At 43.7% G+C, this 26,235-nt stretch overlaps 1 protein-coding gene across 1 annotated transcript in view; it reads left to right on the top strand.

Annotated features, from left to right (window-relative positions):
* LOC311234999 (urotensin-2 receptor) overlaps nucleotides 1-8,308 on the top strand; it is a gene marked incomplete at its 3' end in the record, with an annotated part of 18,646 nt that extends 10,338 nt beyond the window's left edge. Inside the window, exons 4-8 of the mRNA XM_084322309.1 lie at nucleotides 1,806-1,865; nucleotides 1,972-2,031; nucleotides 2,152-2,235; nucleotides 2,342-2,425; nucleotides 8,026-8,308. Of these exons, the coding sequence (XP_084178435.1) occupies nucleotides 1,806-1,865; nucleotides 1,972-2,031; nucleotides 2,152-2,235; nucleotides 2,342-2,425; nucleotides 8,026-8,308 (571 nt within the window). The remainder of the gene's footprint in view (nucleotides 1-1,805; nucleotides 1,866-1,971; nucleotides 2,032-2,151; nucleotides 2,236-2,341; nucleotides 2,426-8,025) is intronic.
* Between the last annotated feature and the right edge of the window lie 17,927 nt (nucleotides 8,309-26,235).

The following is a 26,235-nucleotide window of genomic DNA, read 5'->3' as shown; positions in this document are numbered from 1 at the left end:
AGAGAGAGGGAGGGAGAGAGAGAGAGAGAGAGAGAGAGAGAGAGAGAGAGGGAGGGAGAGAGAGAGACTGACTACAATGCATTAATGTGCCAGTGTGTAACATCCGCAGAGCTAATGATGCTAATGATGGAGCATCGCCGTCGGTTGTGTGTGAGAGTAAAGGGTTAACCTTCTGTCGTGTGGCAGTGAAAGGGTTAAGGACTGCCATCGCAGGTGTACTGACGGGACAAAAAGGTTTTCAATGAAACTGTTCACAACAAGGTCTGTGGATTCTTCTGAGTGACCAGCTGACCATAATCATGATTTAGTGACCAGCTGACCATAATCATGATTTAGTGACCAGCTGACCATAATCATGATTTAGTGACCAGCTGACCATAATTATGATTTAGTGACCAGCTGACCATAATCATGATTTAGTGACCAGCTGACCATAATCATGATTTAGTGACCAGCTGACCATAATCATGATTTAGTGACCAGCTGACCATAATCATGATTTAGTGACCAGCTGACCATAATCATGATTTAGTGACCAGCTGACCATAATCATGAGAGATATTGCTGCTGTTGTTGTTGTTTGTGCCACGAGCACAATGCCACTCAGATATCTCATAAACTCACCAAACATCACACCACAGTGATCTGGATGGACAGGTGGCACTTATTTTGGGTGAACTGCCCCTTTAGGAGGTGATTGGAAACGTCTGTGTGTGAGAGAGAGATATTACTTCATGTTATTCACTCGAAAATAAACAACGTTGAAGAAAACTATTTTACATTTTTCTAATTGGTTTATTTAACCATGAAAGTCTGGAAACTACCTGCAGCTCCGGCTGCTTTGAATTACAACGATATCAGCAATAAGGCACTCGTTCCAAGACGATGAAGTCGTAACTTCTCCAGTTTCCAGTGTATCTATTGCACCGGTTTGGGTTCAGCAGGTATGTTAAAACCTGCTCTTGTGTGGCGGTGAAAGGGTTAACATTATGTGTACTGTCGCAGTGAAAGGGTTAACCGTTTGGTGGTGCGGCAGTGAAAGGGTTAAGGGGACCACGTGTGTGGCAGTGCAGGGCAGTTCCTGAGCATAGGGCCATACAAGAGGTTGCCGATAAAAGCCACCCCTAGAGGGCGCCAGCAACCACGCCTAAAAAAGGAATTTGAAAAAAAGAAAGATAATTATTTCAAATACGTACCTTTTTTTCACTGGCTTTTAAATTAATTATTATCTTTATTTTATTGTATTATTTTTCTTTATTTCTATTATTTTAACTTAAATATTTTATTATAGTTTTTTTTTTATCATTTTATTTGTTATTTTCAAATGTCTTATTTTGCTATTATTATTATTATTATACATTTTGTATTATCATTTTGTTTATTTTTTTTTTGGTGTAAAGCACTTTGAGCTGCAATCTGTATGAATGGTGCTGTAGAAATACAGTTGTTGTTATTATTATTAAATGAATAAACGGAACAGAGTGAAGTGTTGGAAAATACTCCCTCTCCTTAACCCTTTCACTGCCACACGAAATGCGGAGCTAATGATACTAATGATGGAGCATCGCCGTCGGTTGTGTGATAGTAAAGGGCTAACCTTCTGTATTGTCACAGTGAAAGGGTTAACCGGCTGTCGTGTGGCAGTGAAAGGGTTAAAACCCCTTTTTACTGTTTGTAAACAGCGATGAAATTTTTTGGGATCTGCAACGAGCCATTCAGAGTCACAGACGTCTCCGGGGACAGACAGCGACCTGCCCCCGTCTTCAGGTCCCTGGGTCAGTGTGTTGACCTGTCCCCGTCTTCAGGTCCCTGAGTCAGGGTGTTGACCTGTCCCCGTCTCCAGGTCCCTGGGTCAGGGTGTCAGGGTCAGTGTGTTGACCTGTCCCCGTCTTCAGGTCCCTGGGTCAGTGTGTTGACCTGTCCCCGTCTCCAGGTCCCTGGGTCAGTGTGTTGACCTGCCCCCGTCTTCAGGTCCCTGGGTCAGGGTGTCAGGGTCAGTGTGTTGACCTGCCCCCGTCTCCAGGTCCCTGGGTCAGTGTGTTGACCTGTCCCCGTCTTCAGGTCCCTGGGTCAGGGTGTCAGGGTCAGGGTGTTGACCTGTCCCCGTCTTCAGGTCCCTGGGTCAGTGTGTTGACCTGTCCCCGTCTTCAGGTCCCTGGGTCAGTGTGTTGACCTGCCCCCGTCTTCAGGTCCCTGGGTCAGGGTGTTGACCTGTCCCCGTCTTCAGGTCCCTGGGTCAGTGTGTTGACCTGTCCCCGTCTTCAGGTCCCTGGGTCAGTGTGTTGACCTGTCCCCGTCTCCAGGTCCCTGGGTCAGTGTGTTGACCTGCCCCCGTCTTCAGGTCCCTGGGTCAGTGTGTTGACCTGCCCCCGTCTTCAGGTCCCTGGGTCAGTGTGTTGACCTGCCCCCGTCTTCAGGTCCCTGGGTCAGTGTGTTGACCTGCCCCCGTCTTCAGGTCCCTGGGTCAGGGTTACAGGGTCAGTGTGTTGACCTGTATCTGGTCCTGTTATGCTGCTCTGATTAAAGGTGATGTTAAAGTGGTATGTGGTCCAGTTATGCTGCTCTGATTAAAGGTGATGTTAAAGTGGTATGTGGTCCAGTTATGCTGCTCTGATTAAAGGTTATGTTAAAGTGGTATGTGGTCCAGTTATGCTGCTCTGATTAAAGGTTATGTTAAAGTGGTATGTGGTCCAGTTATGCTGCTCTGATTAAAGGTCATGTTAAAGTGGTGTGTCGTCCAGTTATGCTGCTCTGATTAAAGGTTATGTTAAAGGTATGTGGTCCAGTTATGCTGCTCTGATTAAAGGTTATGTTAAAGGTATGTGGTCCAGTTATGCTGCTCTGATTAAAGGTCATGTTAAAGGTATGTGGTCCAGTTATGCTGCTCTGGTTAAAGGTTATGTTAAAGGTATGTGGTCCAGTTATGCTGCTCTGATTAAAGGTTATGTTAAAGTGGTATGTGGTCCAGTTATGCTGCTCTGGTTAAAGGTTATGTTAAAGTGGTGTGTCGTCCAGTTATGCTGCTCTGATTAAAGGTTATGTTAAAGGTATGTGGTCCAGTTATGCTGCTCTGATTAAAGGTTATGTTAAAGGTATGTGGTCCAGTTATGCTGCTCTGATTAAAGGTCATGTTAAAGGTATGTGGTCCAGTTATGCTGCTCTGATTAAAGGTTATGTTAAAGGTATGTGGTCCAGTTATGCTGCTCTGATTAAAGGTTATGTTATTATTTTTATATTTATATATTATTAGCATAGTAAAAACTAAAAACACACCTCTTCAAACAATATCTCAAATTATATCTGAAAAAATAAACAATAACTCTTTTACTGTCTTTCTTACTATTATGTACCCTACTATTATGCTACTATTCTTATACTACTACCTATCTTGCTAATAGGGAGGTGTAGTCTGACGTCACGTTAGTTTCCCGCGTGCTCCACCCGTATCGGGATTCATCATTGGGAACATTTATCATCGGCTATTGTAACAATTCTGCCTCGTGAACATTGGCAAGCTTTCCATTTTTGCACAAAATGAGTTCCCTTCTATCACTAACATTGTTGTGCATTTTTGGTTCAAATAAAATGATACGTAATTATTTTACGATTAATTGCGAATTGTTTCATGTTGAGCTACACCACGTTACTGACCCTGTACCTTCCTGCTGACTTGTTCACAATCTGTAAGTCGCTTTGGATAATAGCGTCAGCTAAATGACTAAATGGTGAATTGTAATAATATAGGCAAGGTATATTGACACAGCTAACCTAGACTCTCTTAAAAACTGTCGTAGGGACATAAAAAGCTGGATGGCCCTCAACTTCCTACAGCTAAATGAAAATAAAACGGAGATCATTTTGTTTGGCCCCCCCTCTTCCACCAAAACACTCTCCAACAGCCTAGGACAACTCTCCACCTACCTCAAACCCCACATCAAGAGCCTGGATGTAATCTTTGACCCAGAGCTCAAATTCGACCGGCAGGTAAATGCCGTAGTCAAGTCATGCTTCTTCCAACTCCGCAACATCAGTAAAATAAAAACAATCCTTTCACCCGTCAACCTGGAAACGGTGCATTCATCACATCACGCCTTGACTACTGCAATGCCCTCTACACCGGCATCAGTCAGGCAGCCATGTCCCGCCTCAAAATGGTCCAGCACTCTGCAGCTAGGTTCCTTACCGGCACCATTCGCGATTCTTGTACCGGATCTCCTCTCTGGTAAACAAGAATACCCTGAAGACTCTAGCAGGAGCACTCATTCAAGGGTACTACGACTATGCTTGCACCTCATGGTACCAAAGCACCTCAAAGGCACTAAAAAACAAATTACAAACATCTCAAAACAAGCTAGTCAGACTACTACTTGACCTGACTCCTAGAACCCACCTCACCCCTGCCCACTTTGACAACCTAGGATGGCTTAGAGTAGACGACAGAGTACAGCAACTTGCAATGGGCCTGGTCTACAAGATACACTACGCGACCAAGGTACCCATGTACATGTCAAAATACTTCCCAAAGGTCAGTGAATACCACGATCACAACACCAGAGGGAGCTCCACAAATCATGTAAAACCCAGATTCGGATCAAACAAGGGACTAAACACGTTTCGCAATTATGCCACATCAATGTGGAACGCCCTGCCTAAAGCTGTAAAGGAATGTGAATCACTACCCACCTTCAAAAACACTCTCAAAAAACACCTACGTGAGACTGCAATTCGAAACTGGCCCCTACAAATGTCCTAACCTAGTTGTACAGTAAATGACCAAGTAAGGCTTTGTCAATATTCCAATGTACAGTGTAAAATGTGTGTGTGTCCCCTTCCCAACCCCCCCCCCCCCCCCCCCCCCCCACCTCCAATGTACAGCCCTCACCCAACCCACCCAACCCCACCCCACCCAACCAACCTCCTCCAATGTACAGTTTCTATGCCAAATGTATATACACTCCTTTTCTGGACACTTTTGTATCACAAACAGTACTGTATTTGCAAATCTGATATGTCATAAATGTATAGATGTAGCAGTACTGTCTATCTGTATGTCATGTATGTCATATATGTTATGATGAATTGAAAATGGGGGACCCTGATGTAAACAAGTCGAAAGTCTTTCTCTGGTCTGCATCCCCTTAACAATTGTATGTATTGAGCTGTACTGTACTGTACCCATTCTGCAATCTGTTAATAAACTTTTCAATCAATCAATCAAACCAGAAAGAGAGAGCACATCACACCAGTCCTAGCCTCCCTACACTGGCTCCCAGTCCCACTTAGAATAGACTTCAAACTCCTCCTCCTCACCCTCAAGGCAAGTGCAGCACCCCTATACATCACCGAGCTCATCACCCCCTACGTAGCACCCAGGTCACTAAGATCCTCCAACCAGGCTCGGCTTCCCTCCCCCCCCCCCCAGACTCAAAAAGAGAGGCGATCGCTCCTTCAAGGCCGTGGCCCCCAAACTATGGAACCAGCTTCCCCTGGACATTCGATCTGCCCCTACGCTGGAGACATTTAAGGCCCGTTTAAAAACCCACTTCTATTCCCTAGCCTTCGATTAATCCTGATTCTCCCACACCCTAACCCACACACTCCCATGTAATTTTATCCTGCCCCCTCCCTCTTGTATCTCTTCTTGTGCTCCTCTGTCCCCGGTGTGCTATACTGTACTTTGTGCTACCCTTTCCGCTTGTCCTATTTTTTGAATGTACTGTCCTGTCCTGTTGTGCCTTTTTGTAGTTGTGTATTTTATAGGACATTGATTTTACGCTTTGACTGTACTGTACAGCACTTTGGTTGGCTCTCAAGCTTTTAAATGTGCTCTATAAATAAATTACTTGACTTGACTTGACTTGAAGGTAAGATACCTTAGTAGCAGAGTATTGCAGTGCCGACCCTGATGGTAGTGAGTGACCCTAGTATATATATACAGTGGACACTTATAGCTGCTGTACTGGAGAAGCACAGTGTCTCTCCTTCCAGCTCTCCAGGGCATATTTTTGTGCATTGGATGTTGAGCGAAGCCTATACGCATGGAGGAAGGCAGTGTGGGCAGACGAGTGTGAGTTTCCAAAAGTGTTATTTTTCCCCCTTTCAAACTTTACTAGTGTTATTGTTGCACAATCTTTGGAGTTTTATAACTGTTGATAATATAATATGCAGCGGTACAAAGCTAACAAAGAGCTATTTTCAACAAACAAGACACTATAACTTTCCATTTGCCTTTTTGGTAAAAAAAATAAAATATTATTATTATTAAAAAATATTATTCATAGGGGGCGGTCAGGTGGCGTAGCGGAGATTGCGTTCGTCACCAACGCCGGTGACGCTGGATTCGCCTGTTCGAATCCAGCTCACAGCTCCGGGGTTGTCACCAGCTTGGCTGGCCGTTCACACTAATACAATTGGCAGTATCAGAGGGTGGGAGAAGCTGGCGGGGTGGGTCCGGGTCGTTGTAAACAGCGACTCCTACAGTTCAGTCGGGGCGCCTGCTCAGCGCGGATAGGATCTAAGGGGGGTAGTGTGATCCTTTCACACGTTACACCCTCTCAGTGAGAGTCCGCGCTGCCAGGTGAAAAGAAGCGGTTGATTGGCTGGACGTGTGTCGGAGGTCAGTGGGATTATTAAGTACAAAATTAAGTAATTTGTTTCGGTCAGTGGGACGCGAAGGTTTACATCTCACTCGACTTCAGTGCAACGCGGCCGACCCGGGTTCGACTCCCGGACCCTGGCGACATTTGCTGAATGTCTCCTCCCCGTATCTTCTCCCATCCTTCCCCTCTCTCTATCCAATAAAGCAATAAAATGCCAAAAAGAAATCTTAAAAAAAAAATATATATATATATATATACAAGATCTGAATTGATGGAAAGACTAAAAAGACATTTCTCGTTGGCCCAACAGACCTGGAGATGGATAGCTCCAAGCTTTGTATAGTTTGTCTCCTGTGTTGACTGACGCTGTTCAAAGAGCATCTGGACCTTCAGTTAAGATACTGTGTGATTTTATTATCATTTGTGAACATTATGATTGCGACAAAGTCCCTCTTCAGTTGAGATGCCCTTTTACTGTTCGTGAACATTATGTATCACCCTCTTCATCTCTTGAGAACTCTGCTCCTATTTCCCTCTCTGGTAAATATGTGATATGATGAGTTTGTGGATTTTGCTGAAATGCGGTATTCTCCTATAATGTCAGTCGAAATAATTTCCTTCTTTGAACGGGATCCCGCGAGGACCGTCCCGTTTGCGGTCATTTGAAGTTGATGGAAAGTGAAACGTCGACACATCCACCAGATCCGCCCCTTTTGAATTAATTGCTTTAGCGTGTCCTCCCTTGTAATTTTTTTGAATAAAAACCACAAACTATGAACCTTCTGACAGTCGCTCGCTCGCTCCGTGTCGGTGTGTGTCAGGTCAGGACTCCCCCCCTCCCCGCTGCCTGGTATACCGAACCCGACGTGTGCTTGGGTTTAATTTCCTTAAATCTGGCCGATGGCTGTCTGGCCCGGGCCGGTCACAACAAACACGGGCGAGGATACCGGTCGGGTCGTTCGCCCCCGAGGTCATTCTAGACAGAAGATGAAGATGGAAGCGAAATGTGAAACTATTCAACAAGCGCCGCAATTAATTACACTATGTGCGACTAATTATTACGACTATTATCGTTAAGCCTCCTGCCAACGGGGCCTATTAAGATAGAGCCATCTGCAGCCCGTGTGGCCTGGAGTCATAGATTCCGCTGACAGGCTCTAAACCCGCTCTAATGAAAGTCACCATAAACACTAGCGGAACGCTATAAACCACGACGGGACTCTGGACCACTTAACGGCGGCCCCCATTTAGGCAGTTTGGCTCATTTGCCAATGCTTCCCTTTTTCTTCCTGTGTTCATTAATCCCGAGGGATCGGTGGGTTTGAAAGGAAAATGGCCGCAGTCTGCTCTGTCCTCCGTGTCGGCTTTCAGTTTGTTTTCAACGAGGAGTATCCGTCTGTCGGACCGCGCCGCGTCTCCCCGCCAGGTTTGTGTCCCGCTTCCGACGGACCGCACGATGTTCCGAGAGGGTGAACTTTTGGAGCCGGCTGGGTAACGTCACCGTCTCGCCTCGACTACGGCAACGCACCGCTAGCCGGTCTGCCGACCACCAGCGCCACCGAGCCTCTTCACCTCGTCCAGAACGCAGCTGCCCGTCTCTGATCTCCGACCTACCAGAGGCAGTCCGCGTCACCCCGTTTCTTACAGGGACCTGCATCGGCTCCTCATCGCCGCCACAAATCCGCTTCAAGGTCCTCGACCTGGCATAACGCGCCAGGCAAAGGGAACGGCTCCCGCCTACCTCCGGTCAATGGTCTCTAGTAACGACACACCCTACTACACTCTGCATCTCAGACCCACTCCTGTCGGAGCTCCGGGAGGGTCGTCGAAGAGAAGCTGCCTGCTCTCAGCCCTCGGTCCTCGCTCCACAACGGTGGAACGAACTTCCCACCACAGTTAGGACATGACAGGACGAAACACGACGAATCTTTCGCCGTCGACTAAAGTCAATATCCGAGATGAAAAAAATGCAATAAAAGAAATAACCTTCTTACCGTCTTCTACTTTCATGCACTCTTCCAACCAGGGACGTGCACAGGACTTTAGAGGGGCAGGTGCTCAAAGGCTGAAAAGGGCACTGGGCCTGTGCTCTTTTTTGGGGGCCCTTTTTGGGCGGGCAGGGGCCTTTTTATGCTTTTTGGGGGGTTTTGGTGATCAAATATTGAATATTGAACTATAATAATCAGTGCAGGAGCTCACTTATCCTTGGAAGACACTTTTATCACTGACTTAAAAGGCCCATACATCTCCATAAATGTTCAGGGCGGAGGGAATAAGTGCATACCCTACAGACCCCAAGTCTGTTAGGACAGCAGACTCGGTTGGCACTGCTCAAAACTTACCTTTTTAAAATAGCTTTTAAATGAATTATTATCTTTATTTCATCGTCTTATTTTTCATTATTTCTATAAATTTTACTTAAATATTTTATTATAATTTGTATCATTGTTTTATGTAGTTTTTTTTATCATTTTATTTGTTCTTTTTTAATGTCAACATATTATCTAAATTATTCAAATAGAACTCAAACATGTTCCGTTGTGATGTCACCAGTGTTGGGCAAGTTACTTTTAAAAAGTAACTAGTTACAGTTACTAGTTACTTCTTCCAAAAAGTTACTAAATTACTTACTCAGTTACAAATTATAAAAGTAACTAGTTACTTCAGAAAGTAACTATTGCATTACTTTCAAGTAAATGTGTTACATAAACAACATACAGAAATCTAAACTATTTGAATGTTGCTGTGGGACAAAGTGAGACTAGCCTCCAATCAAATGCCATGTATGTAGATATTATAATTACTATGTTTATATAGTGGATCATACAAATACAAACACAATAGATGTTTTGGAACTTTTGATATGTATTGCCCCTCAACAGGCCACAACTGGGCAACATTAAATGATGCTTGTTAAGCACTATACCAAAAATAAATAACAAATTATATACTGATTGATTGAACACTTTAATTAACAGATTGCAGAATGGGTACAGTACAGTACGGCTCAATACACACAATTGTTAAGGGGATGCAGACCAGAGAGACTTTCGCCTTGTTTACATCAGGGTCCCCCATTTTCAATTCATGACATTTATGACATACACAACATACAGATATAAGAATCTAATCTAATCATCTATTCTAAACTAATCTAATCATGACATTTAACACTAGCACAGCCGACAAGGGGTCAAATGACCTTTAGGCATTTTCAATAAATGTATCCTCATCACTCGGTCGAGCTCCAGCTCTGTCACTCAATGACTTTTCCTAAAAGTACCCGTTTTATCTGGCACGGTTTCTGAAATTTCTAAATGACTTCAGTAAAATGTAATTAGAACGTTATTCCACATAATATGTGGAAAGTCACAGCACTTTGTGAGCGTCTAGCGCAGGGGTGGCCAACCCATGGCTCGCGAGCCGCATGTGGCTCTTTGCCCGTCAATGTGAGTCTCTTCCATCAAAAAATTAAAATTAAAATTAGAATATATATATATTTTTTTAATTTAAATTAAAAAAATAATAACGTTTTGTCACTGTTTATTTTTCTCATATTTCTCATAAGCTGTGGGGTCATCTGACCCCTTCCGGCGGGAATCAGTGACATTTTCCCCATGGCTGTTCTAGTGTTAAGACATGCATGACATACAGATATATATATATATCTCTGAGCACCTGAAGACTGTGCTATTAAACCAGGAAGTGCAGCACTGTTGATAAGGCTGTAGCCTCCACTACTGTAGTGCCCTGCGCTGCAACACAACTAACACAAGAGTGAACAAAAAATGCTCATGGACCCGCGGTCTGTTGTTGACTGCTCGCTTGTGTTGTTCGTTGGATTAGTTTTGGATTATTTGGGCTCGCCAAACAAACTATCAAAACGTACTCAGTCGTTGACTGAGTCGCTTGTGTTGTCGCTGTGTGTCAGACTCTGGATTCTTTCGAACACCCGCCCACCTCTACCTCTGATTGGCTTACCATGACATTTTACTCAACCTCAGCCAATCACGCACTGCCCACTAACCAAGGGAAAAAAGTATTGCTTCTCAGCGCAGAGATCTGTCTGATGAAAAAAACAGCTTCAATCATAGTAACGCACCGCATTTTTTGGCAGTAACGGTAATGGCGTTATTAAGATTGGAAGAGTAAGATTATCGTTACTGAAAAAACTAACGCTGTTATTCATAACGCCGTTATTCCCATCATTGGATGTCACAGTATGATGTCATAATAGAACATTCTAGAACATTTGTGATGTCACAGTATGATGTCATAATCAAACATTCTAGAACATTCGTTATGGCACCGTATGATGTCATAATAGAACATTCTAGAACATTTGTGATGTCACAGTATGATGTCATAATCAAACATTCTAGAACATTTGTGTACAGTATATATTTCAGAAGACAAGTGAAGATCTCACTTGTTGTTTCCGGCTATTTGTCTGTAAGCTTGAATATATTCTGTAGATACAATTTAAAATCCCCACATGGAAAAGGAAACAATGTCCTGTACAATCCTTAATGAGCTGCGTCTGGAGGGAAGGTTCTGTGATGTGGTTATTAAAGTCAACAGCATTGAGTTGAATGCCCACAAGGCCCTCCTGTGTGACTGCAGTGACTATTTCAGGTACGTTTAGCTTGGTTCAGGTTAGCTTGGTTCAGGTTAGCTTGGTTAGTAAACAGATACCATACTGTACTTTTACTGTAAACAGATACTATACTGTACTTCTACTGTAAACAGATAATATACTGTAATTGTACTGTAAACAGATACTACACTGTACGTATACTGTAAAAAGATACTATACTGTACTTCTACTGTAAAACATATACTATACTGTACTTCTACTGTAAAAAGATAATATAATGTACTTCTACTGTAAACAGATAATATACTGTACTTCTACTGTAAACAGATACTATACTGTACTTCTACTGTAAAACATATACTATACTTCTACTGTAAAAAGATAATACACTGTACTTCTACTGTAAACAGATACTATACTGTACTTCTACTGTAAAAAGATAATATACTGTACTTCTACTGTAAAACATATACTATACTTCTACTGTAAAAAGATAATATACTGTACTTCTACTGTAAACAGATACTATACTGTACTTCTACTGTAAAACGATAATATACTGTATGTCTACTGTAAACAGATAATATACTGTACTTCTACTGTAAAAAGATAATATACTGTACTTCTACTGTAAACAGATAATATACTGTACTTCTACTGTAAACAGATACTATACTGTACTTCTACTTTAAACAGTCTGTCGTTGACTGCTCGCTTGTGTTGTTTGTTGGATTCGTTTTGGATTATTTGGGCTCGCCAAACAAACTATCAAAACGTACACAGAACCGCGGTCTGTCGTTGACTGAGTCGCTTGTGTTGTCGCTGTGTGTCAGACTCTGGATTCTTTCGAACACCCACCCACCTCTACCTCTGATTGGCTTACCATGACATTTTACTCAACCTCAGCCAATCGCGCACTGCCCACTAACCAAGGGAAAAAAGTATTGCTTCTCAGCGCAGAGATCTGTCTGATGAAAAAAACAGCTTCAATCATAGTAACGCACCGCATTTTTTGGCAGTAACGGTAATGGCGTTATTAAGATTGGAAGAGTAATCCGTTAGATTACTCGTTACTGAAAAAACGAATGCTGTTATTCATAACACCGTTATTCCCATCACTGGATGTCACAGTATGATGTCATAATAGAACATTCTACAACATTTGTGATGTCACAGTATGATGTCATAAATCAAAGATTCTAGAACATTCGTGATGGCACCGTATGATGTCATAATAGAACATTCTAGAACATTTGTTGTCACAGTAATGATGTCATAATCAAACATTCTAGAACATTTGTGTACAGTATATATTCAACAATTCTCTCAGAAGATCTCAGATATCAGAAGACCAAGTGAAGATATCACTTGTTGTTTCTGGCTACTTGTCTGTAAGCTTGAATATATTCTGTAGATACAATTTAAAATCCCCACATGGAAAAGGAAACAATGTCCTGTACAATCCTTAATGAGCTGCGTCTGGAGGGAAGGTTCTGTGATGTGGTTATTAAAGTCAACAGCACTGAGTTTAACGCCCACAAGGCCCTCCTGTGTGACTGCAGTGACTATTTCAGGTAAGTTTAGCTTGTTTCATGTTAGCTTGGTTCAGGTTAGCTTGGTTAGTAAACAGATACCATACTGTACTTTTACTGTAAACAGATACTACACTGTATGTATACTGTAAAAAGATACTATAGTGTACTTCTACTGTAAAATATATACTATACTGTACTTCTACTGTAAAAAGATAATATACTGTACTTCTACTGTAAACAGATAATATTCTGTACTTCTACAGTAAACAGATACTATACTGTACTTCTACTATAAACAGATACTATACTGCACGTCTACTGTAAACAGATACTATAATGTAATTTTACTGTAAACAGATACTATACTGTACTTATACTGTAAAATGTACTATACTGCACTTCTACTGTAAACAGATACTATACTGTACTTCTACTGTAAAAATATACTATACTGCACTTCTACTGTAAACATATACTATACTGTACTTCTACTGTAAACAGATAATATACTGTACTTATACTGTAAACAGATAATATACTGTACTTCTACTGTAAACATATAATATACTGTACTTCTACTGTAAACAGATACTATACTGTACTTATACTGTAAAATATACTATACTGCACTTCTACTGTAAACAGATACAATACTGTACTTCTACTGTAAAAATATACTATACTGCACTTCTACTGTAAACAGATACTATACTGTACTTCTACTGTAAACATATACTATACTGTACTTCTACTGTAACATATACTATACTGTACTTCTACTGTAAAAAGATACTATACTTCTACTGTGCTAAGACCCTATACTTCTACAGTGAAAATATATGACTACACAGGACAGAATGTTGCTTACTGTTTACTCATCAGATATCTCTATACTCTGCGTCCCACAGAGCCCTCTTCACTCGCTGGAGCGACTCAGAGAAAGCAGTCTACACTATCCCTGGGGTGTCCCCGGGTATGATGCAGCTCATCATAGAGTACTCCTACACACGCTTTGTGCTGGTGACAGCAGAGAACGTGAAAGAGCTTCTGGTGGCTGCAGACCAGCTTCGCGTCACTGGCATAGTAGGAGCGTGCTCTGACTTCCTAGAGGGCCAGCTGTCTCTGGAAAACTGTGTCGGCATCTGGAGGTTCGCAGACATCTACAACTGCCCTGACCTGAGGCGCAAGGCCCATCTCTGCATCGTGTGCCACTTTGAGGAGATGTTGCACGTCTCACAGGAGTTTGTGGAGCTGTCCCCGCAGCAACTGGTGGACATCATCGAGAGGGATGACCTGAACGTGAAGAGCGAGGAGACGGTGTTCGAGGCCGTCCTCCGTTGGATCGGCCACTCCCGTGAGGAGCGTAAAACACACATCCCTTTGCTGCTGCCCAAGGTAACTAATTGTATTACGAATACACAAACATGGTTGCTAGTGCCTGAGCCACATTTATTTTTAATAACATTTTTATTATTTTACTTTTTCTTGTTTGTCTGTCTCTTGTCAAGGTCATTATGATTCATGTTACTGTTATTATTGTTGTCATCACTGTTGTTATTATTATTATTATTATTATTATTATTATTATTATTATTATTATTATTATTATTATTATTATTATTATTATTATTGTACTGTTATGTTCTGTTTTATGTATGAAAAGAAAAGAAAAGAAAAACATTTATATAAAAAAAAAAAAAAACTAATTGTATTACTGTGCATTACATTAAAACAATACTAGGTTCCCTAGTACAGTGGTTGTCAAACATTTGGGTCCAAACTGTTCCCTAGCAACAGAAACCGTCTACAACCGATGTCTAAGTTGTACCCGCTGTCTGCTTGTCTCTTCCCAGGTTCGCATGGGCTTGATGAGGCCTGACTACTTCAGGAGCAACGTCCAGAACAACCCTGTGGTGAGGGACAGCCACGACTGCAGGCCCCTCATCCTCAGCGTCCTGAACCCCCCTGGCTCCGACAGGCTCCCAAACCCCCTGACCCGCCCACGCCGGCCCCAGGAGGTCCTATTGGCCATCGGAGTCCGGTTACTCGGCAGCATGACCATGGAGGCTTATGATATCCGAGCCGGTGGATGGACGGACGTGAGCGTTGAGGGGGACAGTCCCTGGGTCTGCCACGGCACCGCTTATCTCCACGGTCTGGTCTACTGCTTCGGCGGCTGGGACAACAGGGAGCCTCTCAGCAGTGTGCGCAGGTTCAACCCTGTCACTCGCAGCTGGCTGCAGGTGGCTCCCATGCACTCACACCGCAGTGAGCTCAGCGTGGTCGTGTTGGGCGGCTGTATCTACGCCATGGGAGGGAGAGACGGACACGTGGTACTGAACACCGCCGAGCGCTACGAACCTGAAACCGACCAGTGGACAGTGATCTCACCCATGCTGGAGCACAGGAGATACGCCGGGGCAGCAGCCCTCCAGGGCAAGGTGGGTGGAACTGAGGGACACAGGGTGCTAGATGAACACAAGGAACGTTAGATCAGAAATCATAAATGTCTTTATTGCCAAGTAAGCTTGCACATACAAAAGATGTGTCTGGGTCCTTTGGTGCATCAACATTAACAGACAATTAAAGTAGAATGAAATCAAATGGAATATATAAACTAAATTAGAATATTCTTTCTTATTACAGGTTTACATCTGTGGTGGCTTCAACAGGGCAGAGTGGCTGCTCACAGCTGAGTGCTACAGCCCAGACACCAACCAGTGGACTCTGATCGCCCCCATGAGCAGCAGGCGTTACGGAGTGGGAGTCGCTGCATACGGAGGACATGTCTATGCGGTAGGTGCACACGGAGACAAATTTCTATAGTTTCAAGTTTCAAGTTCAAGTTTCTTTAATAGTTGTCATACAGAAGTACAGAATACTTTTATACAAAATGCTTCTTACTGTTACGCTCCAGAGACTGTGCTAGACAAGATAAGTATCAAATAACATAGTATAGCATGTAAATTAGAAGTAGAAAATGAGGTCATAGTGTTCAGTATAGACATATGTACAATGTTCGATGCAGAATAGACGTAACTGAGTTACCATATAGATATGTATCATTTGACTTGTAATGCTGCTGTGATGCCCTCATTTCCCTAAATGGATTAATACAGTGTCTGCCTGCCTGAGCCACACACTAAAACATTCCTCTCATGTGTCCTGTCCTCAGGTGGGAGGGTGGGACGGTAGAAACGTCCTGCGTAGCGCGGAGGCCTACAGCCCCTTGACTGACTCCTGGAGCGCCCTGCCCAACATGCTCACCCCCCGCTTCCACTTTGGCATCGCGGTGCTGGACGACCTGCTCTTCGTGGTCGGAGGCAACACTGATGGCTTCTACTCCATCTCTAACGTGGAGCGCTACGACCAGAGCAGCGACAAGTGGACTGTAGCCGAGGACATGGAGATCCAGGACGGTGCCATAAGCTGCTGCATAATGCATGGCCTGCCATTTAACATGAGCCAGTACGCTGCTCCCCGTGGAGGAGGAGGAGGAGGAGGAGGAGGAGGAGGAGGAAAGGAGGAGGAGGAGGAGGAGCAGGAGCAGGAGGAAGAGCAGGAGGAGGAAGAGGAGGATTAGGAGGATTAGGAGCAGGAGGAGGAAGAGGAGGAGGAGCAGGAGCAGGAGGAGGAGCAGGAGGAGGAGCAGGAGCAGGAGGAGGAGCAGGAGGAGGAAGAGGAGGATTAGGAGCAGGAGGAGGAGGAGGAAGAGGAGGATCCTTTTAATGGACACCTACAGTAGCAGCCAATTATAATCGAGTATTCACACAGGCCATGGTTATAGAATAAAGTATATTACAGGGTACTACAAGGCAGAGGTGGGGGACTCGAGTCACATGACTTGACTGGAGTTGCAAATTTGAAGATTAATGCTGATAAAAAAAAAGACTCAACTTGACTTGGTACTAATGACTTGAGACTTGACTTTGACCTGAGGCAGATGACTCGAAAGGACTTGACAGTTTGTAATTAAAGCTGAAGAGCCTATTTGTTTGCGTGCAGCGTGGCCACCCAGGCTTAAAGGACCTGTCTAGCAGGACCTAGAGAACAGTGCAGACAGGATGCAGCTGAGGGCGCGTTGAACGGATCCTCCTCACATATCTGCGTTGATTGTCTCTCTCAAGCCATGTATTACCAGACCGTCTCTGATTCAGACAAGCCATGTATTACCAGACCGTCTCTGATTCAGACAAGACATGTATTACCAGACCGTCTCTGATTCAGACAAGACATGTATTACCAGACCGTCTCTGATTCAGACAAGACATGTATTACCAGACCGTCTCTGATTCAGACAAGACATGTATTACTAGACCGTCTCTGATTCAGACAAGACATGTATTACCAGACCGTCTCTGATTCAGACAAGACATGTATTACCAGACCGTCTCTGATTCAGACAAGACAAACGTATGAATTGACAGCTTTTCAAGACAGAGCTTCCTCATTCTGTTCGCGGTCCCTCACTAGTTCAAAGTCAATGTAACTCGACCACGGCAGAAGGTTCTCTCTCTCTCTCTCTCTCTCTCTCTCTGTCTCCATCTCTCTCTCTCTCTCTCTCTGTCTCTGTCTCTCTCTCTCTCTCTCTCTCTCTCTCTCTCTCTCTCTCTCTTTTTTTTCATTTCAGATATTGAATAATAATACGCAGGCAGTCACTCTCCGTAACCGTAAATTACATTTTCTTATCAAAAACGATTCATTCTTTCTTTGCCGACTCGCTTTTATTTATCTCGGGCCCTCGAGGAACCGCGTCATCTCGCTCGGCGGGACGAGTCGTTAAAGAAGCCGGTGTGTCGTCGTCTCCCGTAGAACCCGGTCGGAACAGAACCGCCGAGCGGGCCGGGCCGCGTGCTATTAGACCTATCTCAAACCCTGCCCTCTTTTCTTGATCCTCCAATCACAACTGTCGCTTACCTTACATTTGTCCGAGGTAAGCGACAGTTGTGATTGGAGGATCAAGAAAAGAGGGCAGGGTTTGAGATAGGTCTATTCCATTTCAGTCTTTGAATTTTTACCTTCCTTGTGAACTGAATCGAACATTCATGGAACTTCCTTTAACAGCGAGTCGTGGTGTGGAGCGGATCGTTTGAATAAAGCGTAAAATGGTGCATTTTTTATATAGCAGCTTTTATCCAAAGCGCTTTACAATTTTTGTTCCTCACATTTTACCCGTTCACTCACTACATTCACACACCGACGGCGGAGGTGACCGTGCGAGGTTGGGGGTTAAGTGTCTTGCTCAAGGACACATCGTGCGTGCTGCCCGGGAGGAGCGGGAATCTAACCGGGAACCTTCCGATTACCAGACGACCGCTCTACCTGCTGAGCCACTGTCGCCCCTCTTAGTGTACGACATCTCGTTCTTTGCCGCACATCGTATCTCATAGGAGGGGCGAGGGAATCAAGCGGTATCTGAACCTGTGTGCGCGCTTAGGCTACGTTCACACTGCAGGCGAAAAGTGGCCCAAATTGGATTTCTTTGCTCAAAATGTCACTCTGATCAGATTTTGTGTGAACAGTCAGTGTGAACGGCACAAAACACATGGAATCTGATCTTTTCAACCCTGGTTTGGGCCACTTTCATGACGTGGTTCTGACTCAGATACAGGTCTGATCCTTTGCAACGCAACCTCAGTCCGAACGGTCGTGCGACTTTCATGTGACCTTTACGTCACTCTAGATTTGACATTTGTCACATTTGTCTTATTGTTCATGTGCGCATGCGGGTCAGTTCAGGAGCGGGACCAGTTCACACTGGAACCTGATCTTGGCCACATTTAAAAAAAAAAAAAATTGGTGAACAACAGCCAAACATAAGATATCTGAACCGAGCATTAAATCAGAATTGAGCACGGAGGCTTGCAGTTTGAACGTAGCCTTACTGTGCAGTGATCAGTATATATTGTGCCGTTTATCATATAGGCGCGACAGTGGCTCAGGAGGTAGAGCGGTCGTCTGGTAATCCAGAGGTTCCCGGTTCGATTCCCGCTCCTCCCGGGGCACCGTGTCGATGTGTCCTTGAGCAAGACACTTAACCCCTAACTGCTCCCGATGAGCAGGTCGGCACCTCGCATGGTCGCCTCCGCCGTCAGTGTGTGAGAGTGAGGAACTAATTGTAAAGCACTTTGGATAAAAGCGTTATATTAATGCAGCCCTTTACCGTTCATCATCATATGTCTCAAGGAGTATCGTCGATATGACTTCATGCAGATTATGACAAAGAAACGGGTTTAGCCTGAAGAAACGTTTTGGCAAAATCTCCACCAATCGAATGACTTAGCAAGTGAAGTCACTACATTGGACAGCTGTCTGTTTTGGCCGCGTCTATACTTTTACCAACGGATTTCCAGTTCTGCGATCTGATTGGCCACTGACGTTTCTGGTCATGTGACATGTGCGCCAATCGCGTGACGCCTGTTTCTGCGCCTATTTCCGGGTCTAACAGCCTGCAAACTACCTAACGCCTAGTTTATCACTGGTTAAGCTTAGGCGACTCTTTCGAAGTTGGTTAAGGTTATAGTTTGGAATCAGGGCTGGTGTTCTATCGCCACGCACTAAGACAAACTAACCTTAACCAACTTGGAAAGAGTGCCTAAGCTTAACCAGTGAAAGAAACAGGCGTCACACGATTGGGCGCACATGTCACATGACCAGAAACGTCAGTGGCCAATCAGATCGCAGAACGAGGAACTGGAAATCCGTTGGTAAAAGTAAGCAGGTTGGCAGGATTTAAAACCCAATATTTATCTTCATTCAAGCATCGGTCGAGTTCGGTTGACCCTTCGCTCTGACCCGTTGCTCCTCATTTGAAGCCTCAGATGCTGAGACGACCTCACGGGAGGTTTCATGGCAACGCGGTCAATTAAAGGGACAGCTCGCCCCAAAAGGTCTTAGACGTCGGCTTGGAATTAAGTTTGAAGTTTAGTTTTATTTGTCACATACAGTATAAAGTACATGTACGTTACAGTGAAATGCTTGGTTCTGTATGAGCCTCCTGAGATTGTGCTTCATACTGTAAGAAAATAATAAAGACCAAACACTATACAAAATATACAATATACAGAATTAAAGTACAAAATGCAAAATTAGGTAAAGATCTTTTTTTATTTTATTTTTTACATACATTACATTGGATTACCCGTGGCACGGTTACTCAGGATAATCCACAGACCTCGTTGTAAACAGTTTCATTAACCCTTTCACTGCCACACGACAGCCGGTTAACCCTTTCACTGTGACAATACAGAAGGTTAGCCCTTTACTATCACACAACCGACGGCAATGCTCCATCATTAGCATCATTAGCTCCGCATTTGCTGAGCTAATGATGCTAATGATGGAGCATCGCCGTCGGTTGTGTGATAGTAAAGGGCTAACCTTCTGTCGTGTGGCAGTGAAAGGGTTAACATTATGTGTACTGTCGCAGTGAAAGGGTTAACCGTTTGGTAGCGCGGCAGTGAAAGGGTTAAGGGGACGTCACGTGTGTGGCAGTGCAGGGCAGTTCCTGAGCATAGGGGCCATACAAGAGGTTGCCGATAAAAGCCACCCCTAGAGGGCGCCAGCAACCACGCCTAAAAGGAATTTGAAAAAAGAAAGATAATTATTTCAAATACGTACCTTTTTTTTAACTGGCTTTTAAATGAATTTTCTTTATTTCATTGTCTTATTTTTCTTTATTTCTATTATTTTAACTTAAATATTTTATTACAGTTTTTTTTATCATTTTATTTGTTATTTTCAAATGTCTTATTTTGCTATTATTATTATTATTATTATTATTATTATTATTATTATTATTATTATTATTATTATTATTATTATTATTATTATTATTATTATTATTATTATTAATTTTGTATTATCATTTTGTTTATTTTTTTTTGGTGTAAAGCACTTTGAGCTGCAATCTGTATGAATGGTGCTGTATGACTAAATGACTAAATGGTGAATTGTAATAATATAGGTAAGGTAAGATACCTTAGTAGCAGAGTATTGCAGTGCCGACCCTGATGGTAGTGAGTGACCCTAGTATATATATACAGTGGACACTTATAGCTACTGTACTGGAGAAGCACAGTGTCTCTCCTTCCAGCTCTCCAGGGCATATTTTTGCATTCGATGTCGAGCGAATCCTATACGCATGGAGGAAGGCAGTGTGGGCAGACGAGTGTGAGTTTCCAAAAGTGTTATTTTCCCCCCTTTCAAACTTTACTAGTGTTATTGTTGCACAATCTTTGGAGTATAATATGCAGCGGTACAAAGCTAACAAAGAGCTATTTTCAATAAACAAGACACTATAACTTTCCATTTGCCTTTTTGGTCAAAATAAATAAAAGAGTTATTCATGGGGGGGGGGGGGGGGGGGGGGGGGCGGTCAGGTGGCGTAGCGGAGATTGCGTTCGTCACCAACGCCGGAGACGCTGGATTCGATTCGCCTGTTCGAATCCAGCTCCGGCGTTGTCACCAGCTTGGCTGGCCGTTCACACTAATACAATTGGCAGTATTAGAGGGTGGGAGGCGCCTAAGGAAGTTCCAAGTCAGTCAGAAGATCCTTAAGAACTTCTACTCATGTACAATAGAGAGCATCCTGACTGGCAACATCACCTCCTGGTTTGGGAATAGCACTGCACAAGACCGAAGCAGACTACAGAGAGTGACACGTTCAGCCGAACGCACAATTGGAGGGGGGCTCCCCACCCTCCAGAACATTTACAACAAGCGGTGCAGGGGCAAGGCTAAGAGAATCATTAAAGACTCCAGTCACCCGAACAACTGCCTCTTTGAACTGCTGCGGTCAGGCAAGCGATACCGGAGTCTCAAGGCGAGCACAGAAAGACTCAGAAGAAGCTTCTATCCCCAGGCCATCAGGCTGCTCAACGAACAATGAACACTACACAACAACAACCATCAAACGCACATAGCACACACATCCACACGCACACACTCACTTTAAACAAACACACTGTAGCACCCACTCCCCACACTTTATAGCACACACTCACTTTAAACAAACACACTGTAGCACCCACTCCCCACACTTTATATTTATTGATGAAGGATTGCACTACAACTCGTACACCTTACTGTAAATTGTACCTCATCCCATTTCTGCTTTGCACTATATATACTATACTACATTAGTACACTGCATAGTATTGTATATTATATGGTAACTCAGTTACGTCTATTCTGCATCGAACATTGTACATATGTCTATACTGAACACTGTGACCTCATTTTCTACTTCTAATTTACATGCTATACTATGTTATTTGATACTATCTTGTCTAGCACAGTCTCTGGAGCGTAACAGTAAGAAGCATTTTGTATGAAAGTATTCTGTACTTCTGTATGACAACTATTAAAGAAACTTGAACTTGAGAAGCTGGAGGCGTGGCTCCGGGTCGTTGTAAACAGCGACTCCTACAGTTCGGTCGGGGCGCCTGCTCAGCGCGGATAGGTTCTAAGGGCGGTAGTGTGATCCTTCCACACGTTACACCCTCTCAGTGAGAGTCCACGCTGCCAGGTGAAAAGAAGCGGTTGATTGGCTGGACGTGTGTCGGAGGAAGCACGTGATAGCCTCCACTCTCCCAGACCGACTGTGGGGGGTAAGTGCGCAGCGACCAGGAAGCGTGTTGCTTATTGACAGCGGAAGAGTGCAAAAATGCTTCCGCATTCGTCACCGCACGCCAGTACGGTAATGCGCCTTTCCTTTCGCCCCGCTCAGACAAATGCATATGTACATTGCAACACAAATGCAGCATTTCCGCGTACATTGCAACGAATCACTTGGAGTTTGAAAGTGATATCAGAAGAAACTACTCAACCTCGGCTGTCTTTAACTATGAGTGAACACAACGCATTGTAACGTTAACGCAGCTGTCAACTGTACTTTACTATGGAATATACATGTATTGTTAGAAAATGTTTTGGATCTAAATCACTTGGAGTTTGAAAGTGATATCAGAAGAAACTACTCAACCTCTACTGTATTTAACTATGAGTGAACACAACACTCTAACTCACCATCTTTAGATAATAAAGTACTCAACCTCTACTGTATTTAACTATGAGTGAACACAACACTCTAACTTACCATGTTTAGATAATAAAGTACTCAACCTCTACTTGTCTACTGTCTGACTGAACACAACAATACATGTATATTCCATAGTAAAGTACAGTTGACAGCTGCGTTAACGTTACAATGTGTTGTGTTCACAACACTGTTTAGTCTGTGACGACGCGTCGCGATAATATACATGTATATTCCATAGTAAAGTACAGTTGACAGCTGCGTTAACGTTACAATGCGTTGTGTTCACTCATAGTTAAAGACAGCCGAGGTTGAGTAGTTTCTTCTGATATCACTTTCAAACTCCAAGTGATTCGTTGCAATGTACGCGGAAATGCTGCATTTGTGTTGCAATGTACATATGCATTTGTCTGAGCGGCGTGAAAGGAAAGGTGCATTACCGTACTGGCGTGCGGTGACGAATGCGGAAGCATTTTTGCACTCTTCCGCTGTCAATAAGCAACACGCGACCAGGAAGGGGATTGGGAATTGGCATAACGACTAACATTGGGATGGGAGAAAATCGGAGGAAAAAGGAGGGGGGAAAAGATCAACAAAAAAAATGTAAAAAAATGTATTCATATAGCTGTTAATTTTTTTTGAAAATTAAGTAATTTGTTTCGGTCAATGGGAGGCGAAGATTTACATCTCACTCCACTTCAGTGCAACGCGGCCGACCCGGGTTCGACTCCCTGAATGTCTCCTCCCCATATGTTCTCCCATCCTCCCCCTCTGTCTATCCAATAAAGCAATAAAATGCCAAAAAGAAATCTTAAAAAAAAAATATATATATATATATATATACAAGATCTGAATTGATGGAAAGACTAAAAAGACATTTCTCGTTGGCCCAACAGACCTGGAGATGGATAGCTCCAAGCTTTGTATAGTTTGTCTCCTGTGTTGACTGACGCTGTTCAAAGAGCATCTCGACCTTCAGTTAAGATACTGTGTGATTTTATTATCATTTGTGAACATTATGTTTGCGACAAAGTCCCTCTTCGTCTATTTTTATTCTTCCATCTATTGGCCGATACTGTTCAAGACCTTCAGTTGAGATACCCTTTTATTTTCCGTGAACATCTTGAGCTCTGCAAAGAACTCGGCTCCTATTCCCCTCTGGTAAATATGTGATATAATGAGTTTGTGGATTTTGCTGAAACACGGTATTATTCTCCTATAATGTCAGTCGAAATAATTTCCTTCTTTGAAGAACGGGATCCCGCGAGGACCGTCCCGTTTGCGGTCATTTGAAGTTGATGGAAAGTGAAACGTCGACACATCCACCAGATCCGCCCCTTTTTGAACTAATTGCTTTAGCGTGTCCTCCCTTGTAATTTTTTTTGAATAAAAACCACAAACTATGAACCTTCTGACAGTCGCTCGCTCGCTCCGTGTCGGTGTGTGTCAGGTCAGGACTCCCCCCCCCCCCCCCCCCTGGTATACCGAACCCGACGTGTGCTTGGGTTTAATTCCCTTAAATCTGGCCGATGGCTGTCTGGCCCGGGCCGGTCACAACAAACACGGGCGAGGATACCGGTCGGGCCGTTCGCCCCCGAGGTCATTCTAGACAGAAGATGAAGATGGAAGCGAAATGTGAAACTATTCAACAAGCGCCGCAATTAATTACACTATGTGCGACTAATTATTACGACTATTATCGTTAAGCCTCCTGCCAACGGGGCCTATTAAGATAGAGCCATCTGCAGCCCGTGTGGCCTGGAGTCATAGATTCCGCTGACAGGCTCTAAACCCGCTCTAATGAAAGTCACCATAAACACTAGCGGAACGCTATAAACCACGACGGGACTCTGGACCACTTAACGGCGGCCCCCATTTAGGCAGTTTGGCTCATTTGCCAATGCTTCCCTTTTTCTTCCTGTGTTCATTAATCCCGAGGGATCGGTGGGTTTGAAAGTAAAATGGCCGCAGTCTGCTCTGTCCTCCGTGTCGGCTTTCAGTTTGTTTTCAACGAGGAGTATCCGTCTGTCGGACCGCGCCGCGTCTCCCCGCCAGGTTTGTGTCCCGCTTCCGGACGGACCGCACGATGTTCCGAGAGGGTGAACTTTTGGAGCCGGCTGGGTAACGTCACCGTCTCGCCTCGACTACGGCAACGCACCGCTAGCCGGTCTGCCGACCACCAGCGCCACCGAGCCTCTTCACCTCACCCAGAACGCAGCTACCCGTCTCTGATCTCCGACCTACCAGAGGCAGTCCGCGTCACCCCGCTTCTTATAGGGACCTGCATCGGCTCCCCATCGCCGCGACGAATCCGCTTCAAGGTCCTCGACCTGGCATACCGCGCCAGGCAAAGGGAACGGCTCCCGCCTACCTCCGGTCAATGGTCTCTAGTAACGACACACCCTACTACACTCTGCATCTCAGACCCACTCCTGTCGGAGCTCCGGGAGGGTCGTCGAAGAGAAGCTGCCTGCTCTCAGCCCTCGGTCCTCGCTCCACAACGGTGGAACGAACTTCCCACCACAGTTAGGACATGACAGACGAAACACAACGAATCTTTCGCCGTCGACTAAAGTCAATATCCGAGATGAAAAAAATGCAATAAAAGAAATAACCTTCTTACCGTCTTCTACTTTCATGCACTCTTCCAACCAGGGACGTGCACAGGACTTTAGAGGGGCAGATGCTCAAAGGCTGAAAAGGGCACTGGGCCTGTGCTCTTTTTTGGGGGCCCTTTCTGGGCGGGCAGGGGCCTTTTTATGCTTTTTGGGGGGTTTTGGTGATCAAATATTGAATATTGAACTATAATAATCAGTGCAGGAGCTCACTTATCCTTGGAAGACACTTTTATCACTGACTTAAAAGGCCCATACATCTCCATAAATCAAGTTTCAAGTTCAGGGGGGAGGGAATAAGTGCTTACCCTACAGACCCCAAGTCTGTTAGGACACAGACTCGGTTGGCACTGCTCAAAACTTACCTTTTTAAAATAGCTTTTAAATGAATTATTATCTTTATTTCATCGTCTTATTTTTCATTATTTCTATAAATTTGACTTAAATATTTTATTATAATTTGTATCATTGTTTTATGTAGTTTTTTTTTATCATTTTATTTGTTCTTTTTTAATGTCAACATATTATCTAAATTATTCAAATGGAACTCAAACATGTTCCGTTGTGATGTCACCAGTGTTGGGCAAGTTACTTTTAAAAAGTAACTAGTTACAGTTACTAGTTACTTCTTCCAAAAAGTTACTAAATTACTTACTCAGTTACAAATTATAAAGGTAACTAGTTACTTCAGAAAGTAACTATTGCATTACTTTCAAGTAAATGTGTTACATAAACAACATACAGAAATCTAAACTATTTGAATGTTGCTGTGGGACAAAGTGAGACTAGCCTCCAATCAAATGCCATGTATGTAGATATTATAATTACTATGTTTATATAGTGGATCATA

The sequence above is a fragment of the Notolepis coatsorum genome (genome assembly GCF_963971535.1).
Source record: "Notolepis coatsorum genome assembly, chromosome: 10".
NCBI classification, from domain to species: Eukaryota; Metazoa; Chordata; class Actinopteri; order Aulopiformes; family Paralepididae; genus Notolepis; species Notolepis coatsorum.
Note: the sequence above shows the minus strand (reverse complement) of the source record. Positions and strands in the feature narration are given on the sequence as shown.